At 39.3% G+C, this 16,021-nt stretch overlaps 1 protein-coding gene across 1 annotated transcript; it reads right to left on the bottom strand.

Moving 5' to 3' along the window:
* Positions 1-1,974: 1,974 nt before the first annotated feature.
* On the bottom strand, positions 1,975-2,880 carry LOC309569810 (olfactory receptor 10A7-like; the record flags this gene model as incomplete). Its single annotated transcript, XM_082275813.1, has 1 exon — positions 1,975-2,880. One exon carries the CDS (start codon positions 2,878-2,880, stop codon positions 1,975-1,977), a length of 906 nt encoding a protein of 301 aa, XP_082131939.1.
* Positions 2,881-16,021: the final 13,141 nt, after the last annotated feature.

Raw genomic sequence — 16,021 nt, 5'->3', positions numbered from 1 at the left:
GCCTGACACCGCACCCGCGATCTACTAATCATGGGTGCAATGCTCTGCATTTTTTTTACCTGCAAAAAACATGTGCATTTATTTATTTTTTTACAAAAGGTGAACTTAGCCTTTCTGCCATCTAACAGATACCTAACAATAAATGGTAAATAAAAATAAATACGTTCTAAATAATATAATAGATAAACAGGTATACCCCAAGATAACCCTTACACTAAGTAATCATGTTCTTGTTCCCATTCATGTTTGGGGGCAACATAGACAAATCCTATTACAATGTGAAAAAAAAATTCATACTCTAAAAGCGTCCAGAATGCCAGGGCTCAATGAATCCCTTAGTTTCAAGTCCTTTTTATAACCTGATCTTTTTCCCTTATTTGCTCCTTCCTAATCTGGCCATTCTGATTAGAATTCATATTACTGTTTTGTGATTTATGCTTATGATTTAATACACATTATATCTTAATGTAAGGGTTTTCTTGGGGGAACCACTATTTATCTATTAAATGATTTAGAGTGTATTTATTTTTATTTTAATTTACCATTTATTGTTAAGTATCTATTAGATGGCAGGTAACTATCAACTATTTACCTGTTGGGTGGGTGATTGTACGGAAACCCAGGGCGCCACTGCAGGGAGCCGAATCCGTTTGGGTCTCTCTACTGGCGCCCACTTGACTCCTTGTGCATATAGTGATGGTCCCCATATTCCATCCATTGATGTCCATTTATGTGTATCTGTTGTTCCCCCTTCAGTGGACATTGAGTTTGGCTGGCAGGTCATTCCATCTATGCCGGCTATGGGCATCAGTTTCCCTTTTCCATCATGGCGCCCATGGTCATTACGTGGTGCGCTATTTCCAGCGGGGCCCGCGAATGCGCAGTGGCATATCTTTAGGGTCATTGGATGCCAAGGCTAATATAAGGGGGTAAGGGGATGGAGGCTAATATAAGGGGTCCTATGGACATGGCATTAGGCCCGAGCTCTGCCTGAGGGTGACACATTACAAGAGATTGTGAGTATAATGATAACAATCCACTCTCTATGTTTATGGTATAAGAAGTGCCCTTAAAAGAGATATTATACCTAATACCATATCATTATTTTAGTTTCAGTGGGAGTATCAATGGAAGATCTTTGGTTGGTTTATTCCCCTAACCTCACACTTGGATCTACTAAGCTTGCATAATGATTTGAAATTTAGATTTTTGAAATCCATCCACTTCAATCTGTATGTATATGTAAGTTTGAGGTATGATCTCCCTCTTTCCTTGTGAGATATATAAGACATGTTTTTTTATTGGACCTTTTTCAACAAATTTTGGGTGTATAGTTTTTTCCCCCTCAGGCGGCTGGTTTGTCATATGGGCTCCTGTATTTCCCTCTCCGGTCACTGATATCCTGATGCAATACAGAATTTGGATTCCTAACAGTCATCTATTTGATAATAATATTCAAGGTGAGGGGATCCTCCAGTTTACCTATAAATATGTGTGCTCATTTATATTATGGGTTTTAAGTACCCAGATCTATCTGAACAACACATACCACGATTTGTTGTTCTAATGCAGATTTATTGACATTCTTGTTTTGATATATGTGTGTATTAATATATTGCTATTTTGTAGTGAACTGTTATGCAATTCTCTAGCAAAATCTCCTGAAGAAGCCATAGTCTGGCGAAACATGTAGAGATGAACATATTACAACAGTACTGTATGGATATCTTCTTTGTAATTTTTTTTATCTGATTCAATATTTTTTAATGATTATAATAAAAATTTATTTTTTACTATATTTTTTGTCTGGTGCCTTTAGAATCCCGGGTCTACCCTTTCAACCATGTTGTTTTATTTGGGGATGGGGTGACTAGGGTAACCAGGAGACAACAGTTTCTTTTTCAATGTTTTCACACAATTGTTTCTCAAAGTATATATGAAAGGGTCATGTAAACTATGAGTGTGCCTCAGGGCTTACAGAATAAATATATTTAATACACATTTTTTTACTGCCGTCTTCACATTACTGTTCCTCAAGGTATAAATGAAGGGATTTAGGAGTGGGGTAAGAACTGTGTATATAAGAGCAAGATATTTGTCATTTTCCCCTCCAGTAGGTATGATGTACACAACAAGAGCTGCTCCAAAAAAAAGACTGGTCACAATAAGGTGAGAAGAACAGGTAGAGAAGGCTTTTTGTTTGCCTTCAGCTCCCTTGATTTGTAGGATGGTGTTAATAATGTGAACATATAAAGCTATGATAATGATGACTGGGAAAATTATAGCAAACGTGGCTGTTAATAGTGTGGCTAATTTTATCATGGAAGGATCAGAGCAAGACAACATCTCAAGAGGAACCAAATCACAGATGAAATGATTTATCTGATTTGGTCCACAGAAGTCCAATTGGGCCATGAAATCAGTAGTCACAGAAGAAGCTGCAAACCCAGAAATCCATGGTGCCACAGCTAATAGAACACACATTTTCTTCCTCATAATAGTGGAATAGTGTAAAGGATTGTTAATAGCCAAGTCCCTATCAAAGGCCATGACCAATAACAAATAACATTCTGTTTCACCCAAACCATTGAAAACAAACAACTGTGTAAAACATTCTATAAGAGATATTTTCTTATTTCCTGAAATCAAATTATCCAGAAGCTTAGGTACCGTAGCCGTCACAAACATAATTTCAAGAACTGCAAATGTACTCATGAAAAAATACATTGGAGTTTGAAGCAAGGGTTCAATCCTAACTAAGACAATGATGGTAATATTTCCTGTAACACAGATAGTGTATGCTATTAAAACAAAGAGGAAGAGTAATAACTGGAGCTCTTTCAGGTCCGAGAATGCAATTAATATAAACTGTTGGACCATGGTCTTATTGAGTTCTTGTTTTGTAGAGTGGAATTCCTGTAAAAAAAATATAGACAACTGTCATTAACCATTTTAGGTCTGCCCCATAGTAGTTTTACTGCTACAGGGCAGCCCCTCTGCAACAGGTACACAAATATATACGTGATCCGCAGTAGCGGCCCGTCCACTGGGGGCGCAGGGGCGCCGCCCCCCCCCCCCCATCCATGCATCCGGTCCCCTAATCTACATGCAGGGCACTGGATGCATGGAGTTCAATGGGGTTTTTTTTTTTAGCACATGATTAGAGCCAGAGGCTCCAATAGGCTTCAAAAAAGGGTGGGCTCGGGGCGAAGAGCACTGCGCCCCGAGCCCACCCAGTTGTGTGACAAGAGCCGCCTGCTTTGTTTACATAGGCAGTCGGCTCTCCTGTCAGTTTCCCTGAAGATCGCGGGAGGCCAGCGGTGATCGCTCCCGCTCCTCCCGCGGTCTGGCTCCAGCTGTGTCTAGTCAGTAGATCTACGTGTTTAAGCGCAGCCGAGCCGCCCTGCTGCAGTAAATCTGTGTGCAGTAACTCTCCTTATGAAACACTGGTCTCTGTGTGCCTGTAACAGAGCCCCCCCAGTTAGTAAGCACAATTAGACTCACACTTAACCCCTTGATCACCCCCAGTATTACCCCTTCCCTGTTCACTTCTTTTTTTTTTACTTTGAAATTTTTATTGGAATTTTAATTTAACAATTTCAACAATAACATTTACAATTGTTTGTTACTTCTGACTCATTGCTTGGTACATGTAACAACAGTTAGGAAAATGAAGAAAACTACGAAAATTACAGGAGCACAAGGTAACAGTTAAAGGAGATGAAAATACAAATTAAATATATTTATAAAAAAAAAATTAAATAAAGAAATTTGATATCTAAATCTCCATTATAGTTAAGATCAATTGGTTACAATGTCCCATCCCTAATAAACCTTAGAACACGGTAACCAAATCTGCTTACAGATAGTTCCCATTGGGGGTAGGCGGATTGGGCATGCTGTGTTTTATTTAATTTTTTTTATATATATATAATTTATTTATATTTTTTTCTTCCCTGTTCACTTCAAATCCTATATTTCTTGAAGAAACACTGAGCACGTATATCACTTTGTATCAACGATATTGGGTGATTTTTTTTTTTTGTATGTGTATGTGTATGTATTCAGCACCTTTAGTCATTATTGTATATATGGTTTTTGGCACATTTTATGTATAGAACATAGCATACAACACATTGTTTTTTCCACCTTCTTGATGGTACATTAAATATTTTTTTACACACCTTTATCCAGCACGGATTTGCACAAGCACTTTAAATATACAAAATCATTTATTTCATTTTTGCATGATTACATCCAGCTACATTCAGTACAGTTTCATTTATTTATTTATTTTCTAATTTGTCTCATGCATGTATTTTCAAATTTATTCATTCAATATTTGTATGATTGCATTTAGCAAACATCCAATACAGCTTTATTTATTTATTTATTTCGGTGATCAACTAGTAGCAGCGCCTCACTATACATATCTCCCTCCCCTGCCAGTGTCATTTATACAGTAACAGTGCATATTATTTAGCACTGATCACTATATTGGTGTCACTGGTCCCCAAAAAGTGTCACTTAGGGGTTGATTTACTAAAAGTGGAGAGTGCAAAATCTGGTGCAGCTCTGCATAGAAACCAATCAGCTTCCAGGTTTTGTTGTCAATGCTTAATTGAACAAGCTGAAGTTAGAAGTTGATTGGCTACCATGCACAGCTGCACCAGATTTTGCACTCTTCAGTTTTAGTAAATCAACCCCAGCGTGTCAGATTTGTCTGCTGCAATTTCGCAGTCTCGCTAAAAATTGCTGATCGTCGCCGTTACTAATAAAAACAACAACAACAACAAAAAAAAGTCCAAAAATCTATCCCATAGTTTGTAAACGCTATAACTTTTGCGCAAACTGATTAATATACGCTTTTTGGGCTTTTTTTTTTACAAAAACCGCAGAGGTGATCAAATACCACCAAAAGAAAGCTCTATTTGAGGGGGGAAAAAGGACATTAATTTTATTTGGGTACAGCGTCCCACAACCGCACAATTGTTAGTTAAAGCAGCGCAGTGCCAAATCGCAAAAAATGGCCTACTCATTAACCTCCCTGGCGTTATCCCCGAGCGTGACTCGGAATGGATTTTTTAGGCTAGGATCAGTATCCCCGAGTCACGCTCGGGGTAGATGTGCAGAGAGCGCAGCGGTGTCTCTTACCTTCTCCTGGCGATCCAACGATGATCTCTCATTGCTGTGACCACCAGCCGAGAGTCCCGCCGCTCGTCCGTCGGTGTGATGACTTCCTAGTTCCGTTCCCTGCAGCAGCAATGCTGCATGGGAGCGGAATTGGGAGGGAAATTCAAACGTTGCACAAAACACAAACACATTTTATATTTTATATATATATATATATATATATATATATATATATATATATATATATATATATATGTGTGTATATATATATATGTGTGTGTATATATATATATATATATATATACGCACATACACATATATATATATATATATATAAAATTATATTACTGATTTGATTATAATTCATGCGTTATATATTATATATATATACACACATATATATATATATAATATAAAGCATGAAATATAATCTAATCAATAATATAATTTTATTATATATATTATATATTATATAATAAAATTATATTATTGAATCGATTATAATTCATGCGTTTGTGTTTCAAATTTATCACATCTGGGATGTCTACTAGACTCTTGTTTTGGTCAGGTTTAAGTCAGTAATTACTAAGAATTGTAGGCCTATAATACATAACGCCAAATTTCCATGAAAAAAATTGTACCGCTTTTGGTACATAATTCCTGACATAATCATACCGCCAGGGAGGTTAAAGGGGTAAAAGCTTCCGGGGCTGAAGTGGTTAAAGTCCCCCCTTGTCTTTGTGCCCTACCCACCCCCAAGCACCGTCCTTTGGTTCCACCCACTACCCACCTCCCAGTACTGCCCCAAGTATTTTGTGGTGCTAAATAATTTGTATGGAATTTGTTCTTGTCTAATAACAAGAAAAGCAATAAAATAGATCTCCTGGAGCCAGCAACAATAGAGCCTCCAGCACACCTCTTCCTATTACATACAGTATATTCAGTGCTGGAGGTGCCGGAACTACGTTCCCACTGAAAAAAGCCCTCGTGTTATGTATTACGTATAACAAAATGTACAGTGTATACTTACTAGGAATGTCTCAGCCATTGTCCAAGTAGAATGCAGACATGTCATACATCATACAACCACTTACATTGGCAGTTAATTAACTGAAATAGTATAAGAAGTGTTTTGAGCATGTAATGTATTAGCATCTGTATATTCGTGTTTTATATATAATCTAATTTTATGTTTTTATATATGTATAAATACATCTAGAAGAGCCCTTGAGACTTCATACCCAGTGGTCCAATCCTTTTTAATTATTTTTTTTATTCTAAGGCAAGGAGCTCATTGGAGAAATATTAAATTAATAGCAGTATTACTCAAATTATTATTTTTTTATCATAACTAAATGCTACAACTGGCAACTAATTTATTTAAAGGTTTGGATTTTAAATTCTAGGGGAATCAATTTAGGCAAATAGGAATAAGTACAGGTAAAACTATTTAAAATTGCTGCTTACCCTACACCCTGTAAAGGTCCAATCCAGGTTCCCAGTCTGTGGGTCCTAGACATCCCCTGGTGTCTTCCTTCTCCTCCTCTCTTCTTTTTTTCTCCTTCTCTGTCCTCTTTTAATACCTCCTTTCACCTTTCTAATGTGGAGGGCTTTTTTTTATCTTTTTTCTCCAAATCAGACCAAGCTTATGGCCTGGACATAGAAACACATTTTGGCCAGTCTTTTGCTCATCACCTTACTTCTCTTCAGACAGTTATGAATCACCCTCGCAATATTAGCTTAAAGTCTTACATTTAATGACCTTTGATACACTATATTGTCAAAAGTATTGGAACGCCTGCCTTTACACGCATATAAACTTTAATGGCATCCCAGTCTTAGTCCGTAAGGTTCAATATTGAGTCGCACCACCCTTTGCAGCTATAACAGCTTCAACTTCTATGGGAAGGCTGTGAACAAGGTTTAGGAGTGTGTCTATGGGTAGTTTTGACCATTCTTTCCGCGCATTTGTGAGGTCAGGCACTGATGTGGAGGAGAAGGCCTAGCTCACAGTCTCCGCTCTAATTCATCCCAAAGGTGTCTTATTTGGACACTGATTGATTTCGGTGGTCCATTTCATTTGGGATAATACCCCTGTTTCTGTTCCAGTGCCACGGGATCATGTTGTGCTCAGCATGCTCTGTGATGTATACGATTTGGTAAGCATGATATTAGTTTATACAGAATTTATACAGTTTATGCAGGGAGCTGTTTATCAATGTATTACGGTCCTTTATTCATGATTGTGTACATAATCCTTCTCCCCGCTTCTGTAATCTTTTCTATATAGCATTTAGAAACAGTGTTGTGACCTTATCATTTGGTCCCTAAATAAGCCAATAGGAGAGCTTTTTTGCTCGACGAAACGCGTAGGGCTCATCAAGTCCCACTGTTCCTTTCTATGTTCTTGCCGATATACATTTTGGAGGCATTGGACAATTTTCATGTCTGTATACTATGTGTCTATATACTTTGTTTTTAATATGTATTGTTGATGCACTTTTATAAAGTTCAATTTTTATTATCATTGTGTACGATTACTACAGACCACCCTTCAGCCTTTAAAACCCCAATTTATACAGGACGGTGGTTCTGTCAACCTTCCTGGCCCATAGGACTAGTCTATTGACAACCACCCCTGAACTTTTCCTTTCTTCCAAGGTGTTTTATTGGGTTGAGGTCAGGACTCATCCTTGTGTTTATGGACCTTGCTTTGTGCACTGGTGAGTAGTCATGTTGGAACAGTAAGGAGCTATCCCCAGACTGTTCCCACAAAGTTGGGAGCATGAAAGTGTCCAAACTGTCTTGGTATGCTGATGCCTTAAGAGTTCCCTTTACTGCCCAACCCCTGAAAAACAACCCCACACTATAATCCCCCCTCCACCAAAGGATTTGGATCTGTGTACAAAGCAAGGTCCATAAACACATGGATGAGTCCTCACTTCACCCCAATAAAACACCTTGGAAGAAAGGAAAAGTTCAGTGGTGAACAAGCAAGACATGGGTGAGCGAGTTTGGGGTGAAGGAACTTGACTGGCCTGCACAGAGTCCCAACCTTAACCCGATAGAGCACCTTTGGGATGAATTAGAGTGCAGACAGTGAGCCCTCTCATCCAATATCAGTGCCTGACCTCACAAATGCGCTTCTGGAAGAATGGTCAAACATTCCCATAGACACACTCTCAAACCTTGTGGACAGCCTTCCCAGAAGAGTTAAAGCTTTTATAGCTGCAAAGGGTGGGAAAACTCAATATTGAACCCTACAGACTAAGACTAGGATGCCATTAAAGTTCATGTGCTTGTAAAGGCAGGTGTCCCAAATACTTTTGACAATATAGTGTATGTCTAAATGACTCAGTGTTATTGATATGGTTAAATGGCTCAATGTTATCAGCTGCTATGTCCGTGACATATAATTGTGTAATGGTTATATAAGTATGCTTCTTTACATGATTACTTATGTTTTACAAAAACTGCATTTTGAAAAACTCAATAAGAATCTATTGAAAGTCAAATTGGCTGCCTACTTTTTTTTAAAGTGGTTATTAGGTCAAATTAAAAATACGGCCCCTTTGCAAGGAAATGACATAATGTGCTAAAATGCATTTCACACTAGCATGTTATGAAAGATTTAACTGTAAAATGGATCCCTCCAGTGGCGCCTGGTCACCATTAACAGGGCTTCCATCTTCACCCTGTCTTCCCTCCGAGTTTGTTGGCTCTGGCCTTTTGAATGGCTGAGCTGTGATGATGTCACTCCCTCGCATGCGTCGTGGCATGCAACTCTGAATTGATGTCACATTCACCCGTGTCCTCAATTCAGAGCACATGCGCCGGTAATGTCCCCGGCTGCAAAACATGTGAATAACTTCTATACGGTGCACCTTTAGGAGATTTTCATTTTACCTACAGGTAAGCTTTATAATAAGTGAATAAGTATTATAAGTAAAAGTGACAAAGCAGAGTTTACTACTGTTTCAAGTCACGCTATGTGAGTGTGAACAGGTAACCAATATAAAGGAGGTGTTATCCCAATTTGGCTGCAAAGATGGAATCACAATTCAAAGCTCAATTGAACCTTTAGTTTAAATCAGTTAATACGTTCTAATCCTGCTGATCCATTGGCAGTAATGATCAGACAATCCTTGGACGTTGATTGCCTAAAACAAGCTCTTATGGAAGAAAAATAGCATTAAATGCAGTGGTTGTTTTTATTTTTAAGTGATAAAACCACTCTTTAGAAAATGCTGTGACTTTAAATTGTTAATAAACCTTAAAGCAGGCATGTCCAACCTGCGGCCCGGAACCGCAGGCAATGCGGCCCACTGTCCCCTGACAATTTATTTTTTTTGCTGGGGAGGAAGGAAGTCGGCTTGGGGGCACGGCCACAGCGGCTCCCAACTAACTGTAGGCAGAGGCTGCCTCGGAAGGGATCATACTCTAGTTGTGTTAAATTAGTGCTGAGGGGGGGGGGGCGGCATCGTGGGAAGGGCGTGGCGGCGTTTTATTACTTATATACCTCAACTATAGTATATATTTTATATGCGACCCAAGAAGATTTCCCTACACTCAATGTGGCCCAGAGAAGCCAAAAAGTTGGACACCCATGCCTTAAAGCAACCATTTATCATATTGCAGCTTTCCAATTTCCGAGTTCTTAGATGTGATGGCTGCATTTATTTTATTTTTCATGATTTTATTTTCACCTGGTGATCCAGGCAGTAAGTCTGTTGTTTTTAAAAAGAACAAGCTTTCACAGGAGAATAGGTGGTTTCGGTCTCCCAGACTAACCACGCCTAACAACTTGCATCCCTACATCACTGGTTTCATAAACCCACAGACATTCCATGGACTGACATTGAATCAGCGCTCAGAAATTCGAATGTACTCTATCACGTCTTACTAGCAGATGCTTGGAAATTCCTAAACATAACATCCTTTCCACTGCCGACACAAGCCTCTGTACTTGCCTGGAGGAAATTACTATCCCGAGGCCCCACAACCTCTTCCTCGCTCCATGTCCCATTCCCCCTAAAACACTGGAACATTTAATTCCCTGTATATCTCTCCAGAGATGGATATAGGTGGGTATTCAGACAACAGACCACCTCTACCACAACGACCAACTGAAAAGTTTTCAAACTCTCCAGACAGAATTCCATCTAAATAAAGCAGCCTCTTACTCAGACACCAGAATCTCCAGCTTCCTATCCAAAACCCTCACTCCTCCCCTATAAATAGAGAGTAAAATATGGAAATACCTCTCTGCCGCAAATCCCACTCTTTCCAACACAAATTGACCTTTTCGAAAATGCCTCCTATGCTCAAATGGGAAGAAGATCTCCAAACATCCTTTTCTGAAAACCAGTGGCTGACAGCCATTCGCTGTAATTACTTAGTGACCCACTGTGTGACCCACTGGGATCATTCGCAAAAATTAATTACAAGATGGTACCTGACACCATATCGTTTGTCAAAATTTTCCGACACACTCAGCCCCCCTATGTTGGAGGAATTGTGGACAGGTTGGCAATCTCGTACACACCTTTTGGTCATGGAAAAACCTGACCAGCTTCTGGAGGAATTTTTTTTAGATTCTTTCAGAAACCACCGGTGTATTACCAACAAAAACCCTGCTCTCGCAATACTGCACTTGGAAATAGACATTTTCCACCACAGCTTCAGAACTGTTGTAATATACATTCTAGTGGCAGCCAAAACAGTGATAGCAAGACACCGGACTCATAATCTAACACCCAATCCCTCAGAAGTAATAGACCTCACAAACACAATTCTCCTACGAAAAAAAAAATGTATTCATACACAATATCACAATGTGTGAAATTCAACAAAATGTGGAAACCGTGGACGGTATATTATGTCAAAGTCTCATGATATAACATAATATATTGTACACTATTATACTCCTATTGCATACTAGATCCGACTTTTTATGATTATGTCTACTTATGCACTGTCATTTCCAGAAATTCTTCTATATCCCATGTAACTTCAATGTTTATATTCTTCATTGTTTATGTCTTCATCTTTTGAAAACCAATAAAAATATTGAAAAGAAAAGAACAATCTTTGCTCGAGATGTGGTGCGCTGGTGAGACGGTGAAAAAAATCCTGCAGCCAGCATCTTTAGAGCATGTTTGGAGCGCCTCAAAAATGCCCCTCTCCATTGAAATGAATAGGAAGCCCCACAAAAGCACTTAAAGAGTACCTCAAAATGGTTCTTGAAGCAGTTTTTTAGTAACTTGACCTTTAACCACTTAAGCCCCGGAAGGTTTTACCCCCTTCCTGACCATGGCTTATTTTGCGATTCGGCACTGCTTGACTTTAACGGACAATTTTGCGGTCGTGCGACACTGTACCTAAACTAATTTGACGTCCTTTTTGTCCCACAAACAAAGCTTTCTTTTGGTGGTATTTGATCACCTGTGCGATGTTTTGATCATGCGCTATAAACAAAAAAGAGTGACAATTTTGCAAAAATAACAACATTTTGCAAATTTTTTTATATGAAATTTCCCCCCCCCCCCCCAAAAATGGAAAAATCAAAATTTTTTAACATTTTAGGCCAATTTGTTTTCTGCTACATAAGTTTGGTAAAAAAAATCGCAAAAAGCGTATTTTGATTGGTTTGCTCAAAAGTTATTGCGTTTACTAACTAAGAGAAAGATTTTTGTAATTTTTATTTTTTTTTTTTTAACGAGTAATGGCGGCGATCTGCGATTTTTTTTGCGGGACTGCGACATTGTGGCGGACAGATCGGACCCTTGACTGACATTTTTGACACTTTTGGGGTTACTAGTGACATTTCTACAGTAATCAGTGCTATACATATGCACTGTTACTGTAAAAATGACACTGGCAGAGAAGGGGTTAACTTTATTTGAGAAGGAGGGGTTAAGTGTGTCCCTAGGGGCGTGTTTCTAACTGTGATTGGATGTGGCTGTGTGTGTATCAGCACAGATCTACGGTCCTACATAGCAGGACCGTATGATCTGTGCTGTTACACAGGGGAGAAAGACAGGTGGTTTTGTTTACATTATCCGCCTGCCTTTCTCCCGGTGTAACCGAGGATTGTGAGTGACCGGCGGACATCGGGACCGCCGGTCACTCTCGCGCGCGGGGGGGGGGGGGGGGGGGTCCGTGAGCGAGCGGGAGCGCGCCTCTGTATACAGAGGAAAGATGAAATAATACCCTTTGAAGAATTAGACAACATACCAATCCATAATTATCTAATGAACATCCCTTGAAATGTAGAGACCAATGATCTCGATACATAGGCAATGTCAAAGACGATAGTGAGAATTTTTGATGCTACAGGCTCAGAGAATGGTAAAGTAAAAAATACTTTTTTTTTACACTACAGAGATGGAACATATCAAAATATGTGATGTTTTAAATGGTAACTCCACTTTCATGGGAATAAAAATAGCAAATGGAAAAAAAAAAGGTTATAGCATATACAAATTTGTTTTTAAGTATTGCTGAACAATGAGGCAAATTTTCTGGTCTAGGTTCTTTTTATTACTACATCCCTTAAATATAATATTTTATTCTCTTCAATGTATATTGTGATTTTTATGGTGCCAAGACTCAATTTTTTCTTTAAAAAAATATAAATTTTATTTTACACACATTAAAAACATGTTTAAAAAATATATACATTATCCATATACAGCAAAACATTACAGTTAATTGTTTCTTCCGTATAGGCTACACTATTGATCCTCTACATGTTTCGCCAGCAACGGCTTCTTCTTGAGGAGTGCTGCCCAATTCTTTTATATATACGCTCAGTCATTTGCGTTTTTTCTCATTAAAGCTCTGATTCTGCAGCAGCTGGTTGATATTTATGAAACCACTCCCATTAGACTCACTGGGCACATGGGCACAGACAAACACAAATTCCTTCTGAATAACAAAAGGTAGGAATCTGCAACAAAGTTGCAAAAAGTTGCAAAGTTGCAAAATCTTTGCAATGTACATAGATCACCCGGAGGAGAATGTTTTTTTTTTTTCTCAACAAAAGTGGAGTTACGCTTGAAATATAAGCTAATTGTGAAAAGCAGATGCCTATTTCTTCACCCAAAGCGGTTTATTTACTAAAGCTGCAGAGTGCAATACCAGGCTCACTTCTGCATAGAAACCTATTAGCTTTCAGGTTTTATTGCTAAAACAAAAAAAAAAATAAAATACAATTGTATTAGCAATAGCAATAAAAAAAAATAAAAATTGAACAAGCTAAGACTAGAAGGTAATTGGCTCCCATACACGGCTGCACCAGATTCTGAGTGCACCAGTTTTAGTAAATCTACCCCAAAGTACTGTAGCTCTCTTGGTGTATACAAATACTATATATATATATATATATATATATATATATATATATATATATATATATATATATATATATACAGTATATACAGTATATACAGTGCAGTGCAGCAGTTTACAGGTCTTGGAACGCACACCAGCTCCAGTGAGAGGAGCAGCGACGGTGGCAATGGGAGAAGGCTGTGTGTATTGGTGGCACCCCTCACATTTTTCAAAATATTTTATTATATCTTTACAGGTGACAACACTGTAGAAATTACACTTTGCTACAATGTAATGTAGTGAGTGTACAGCTTGTATAATAGTGTAAATTTGCTGTCCCCTCAAAATAACTCAGCACACAGTCATTATTGTCTAAACTGCTGGCAACAAAAGTGAGTACGCCCTAAGTGGAAATGTCCAAATTGGGCCCAAAGTGTCAATATTTTATGTGGCTACCATTTCTTTCAAGCCCTGCCTAAACCCTCTTGGGCATGGAGTTCACCAGAGCTTCACGAGTTGCCACTGGAGTCCTCTTTTACTCCTCCATGACGACATCACGGAGCTGGTGGATGTTGTAGACCTTGCACTCCTCCACCTTCTGTTTGAGGATGCCCCACAGATGCTCAATAGGGTTTAGGTCTGGAGACATGCTTGGTCAGTCCATCATCTTCACCCTCAGCTTCTTTAGCAAGGCAGTGGTCGTCTTGGAGGTGTTTTTGGGGTTGTTATAATGTTGGAATACTGCCCTGCCTCCCAGTCTCTGAAGGGAGGGGATCATGCTCTGCTTCAGTATGTCACAGTACATGTTGGCATTCATGGTTATCTCAATGAAATGTAGCTCCTCAGTGCCTGCAGCACTCATGCAGCCTCAGTCCATGACACTCCCACCACCATGCTTGATTGTAGGCAAGACACACTTGTCTTTGTACTCCTCACCTGGTTGCCATCACACATGCTTGACACCATCTGAACCAAATAAGTTTATCTTGGTTTCATCAGACCACAGGATGTGGTTCTAGTAATTCTGGTCTTTAGTCTGCTTGTCTTCAGCAAACTGTTTGTGGGCTTTCTTGTGCATCATCTTTAGAAGAGGCTTCCTTCTGGGATGACAGCCATGCAGAACAACTTGATGCAGTGTGCAGCATAAGGTCCCCCACTCCTTCAACCTCTGCAGCAAAGCTGGCAGCATTCATGTGTCTATTTCTATAAGACAACCTCTGGATATGACACAGACCACATGCACTCAACTGCTTTGGTCGACCATGGCGAGGCCTGTTCTGAGTGGAACCTGTCCTGTTAAACCGCTGTATGGTCTGGGCCACCGTGCTGCAGCTCAGTTACAGGGTCTTGGCAATCTTCTTTAAGCCTAGGCCATCTTTATGTAGAGCAAAATTTTTTTTTCAGATCATCAGAGAGTTCTACTCCCCATTCACACATGACACCCTGTAACACTAACGATTCACATGACACTGGGGAGGGAAAGAGGGAAAATGGCTAATTTGGCCCAATTTGGACATGTTCACTTAGGGGTGTACTCACTTTTGTTGCCAGTGGTTTAGACGTTAATGACTGTGTGTTAAGTTATTTTGTGGGGACAGCAATACTACAGTGTTAGATAAGCTGTACACTCACTACTTTACATCGTAGCAAAGTATCAATTCTTTAGTGTTGTTACATGAAAAGATATGATAAAATATCTACAAAAATGTGAGGGGTGTACTCACTTTTGGGAGATACTGTGTATATATATATATATATATATATATATATATATATATATATGAAAAAGAATATATGTATAACACAAAACTGCCCTCTACTGGTAATACAATATATCCCCTGCGCACAAGTAACCTCTCAGATAGTCTAATAGACAATACCGCAGCTACTATAAAAGAAAATATGTCACAGTATACTAAAATCACTCGTCCCTTGGAACAAATGAAAATGGCATAAGTAGCGCTGATATAAAAGAGGGAAATGACATGAATCATCCAGCATGAGTCTAGTCAAGATATAATCAAGTCCTTAAACGTCCAAACATTGGTATCTTGTAAAGACATCCATTCCAAACATCAAGGGGTATGAGTTATCCAGCAGTAGTCCTATACACCAAATAGGGATCACCACAGAGTGTTTAGGGTCACCACAGCACTACACCGCCACCGTTGTGATGTAAAACAGGGGGGATGGCAACTCACCAGAAGCACTGGCCCACCTATTCGCATAGGACAGGCAATCAAGCTTATGTGTACTGGATCCCACTTAGAAACGACTGCTACTGCTGTTACTGGACATCAATCACTGCTGGTCTCCTGTGTTTCTTTTCCTCTCGATAATTGCAGTAAATGGTAGAAGCAGGCACATAAGGGATTAATCCCTCCAGCATGATCAGAGCCACTCCAGGGATCAGAGCGCTGCTCATAAATCTCCAATCACAGCCCGGACTCCGCCTTCCATGAGATCCGACCCTTCACAGACAGAGGATCACAGATACAACTCAGAGGACGGTGTCAGTACCCGGAAGACAAGCCTGGACACGCCCAACGTGTTC

This window comes from Pelophylax lessonae (genome assembly GCF_965119305.1).
Source record: "Pelophylax lessonae genome assembly, chromosome: 13".
Taxonomy (NCBI): domain Eukaryota; kingdom Metazoa; phylum Chordata; class Amphibia; order Anura; family Ranidae; genus Pelophylax; species Pelophylax lessonae.
This window is presented reverse-complemented; position numbering and strand designations above follow the sequence as displayed.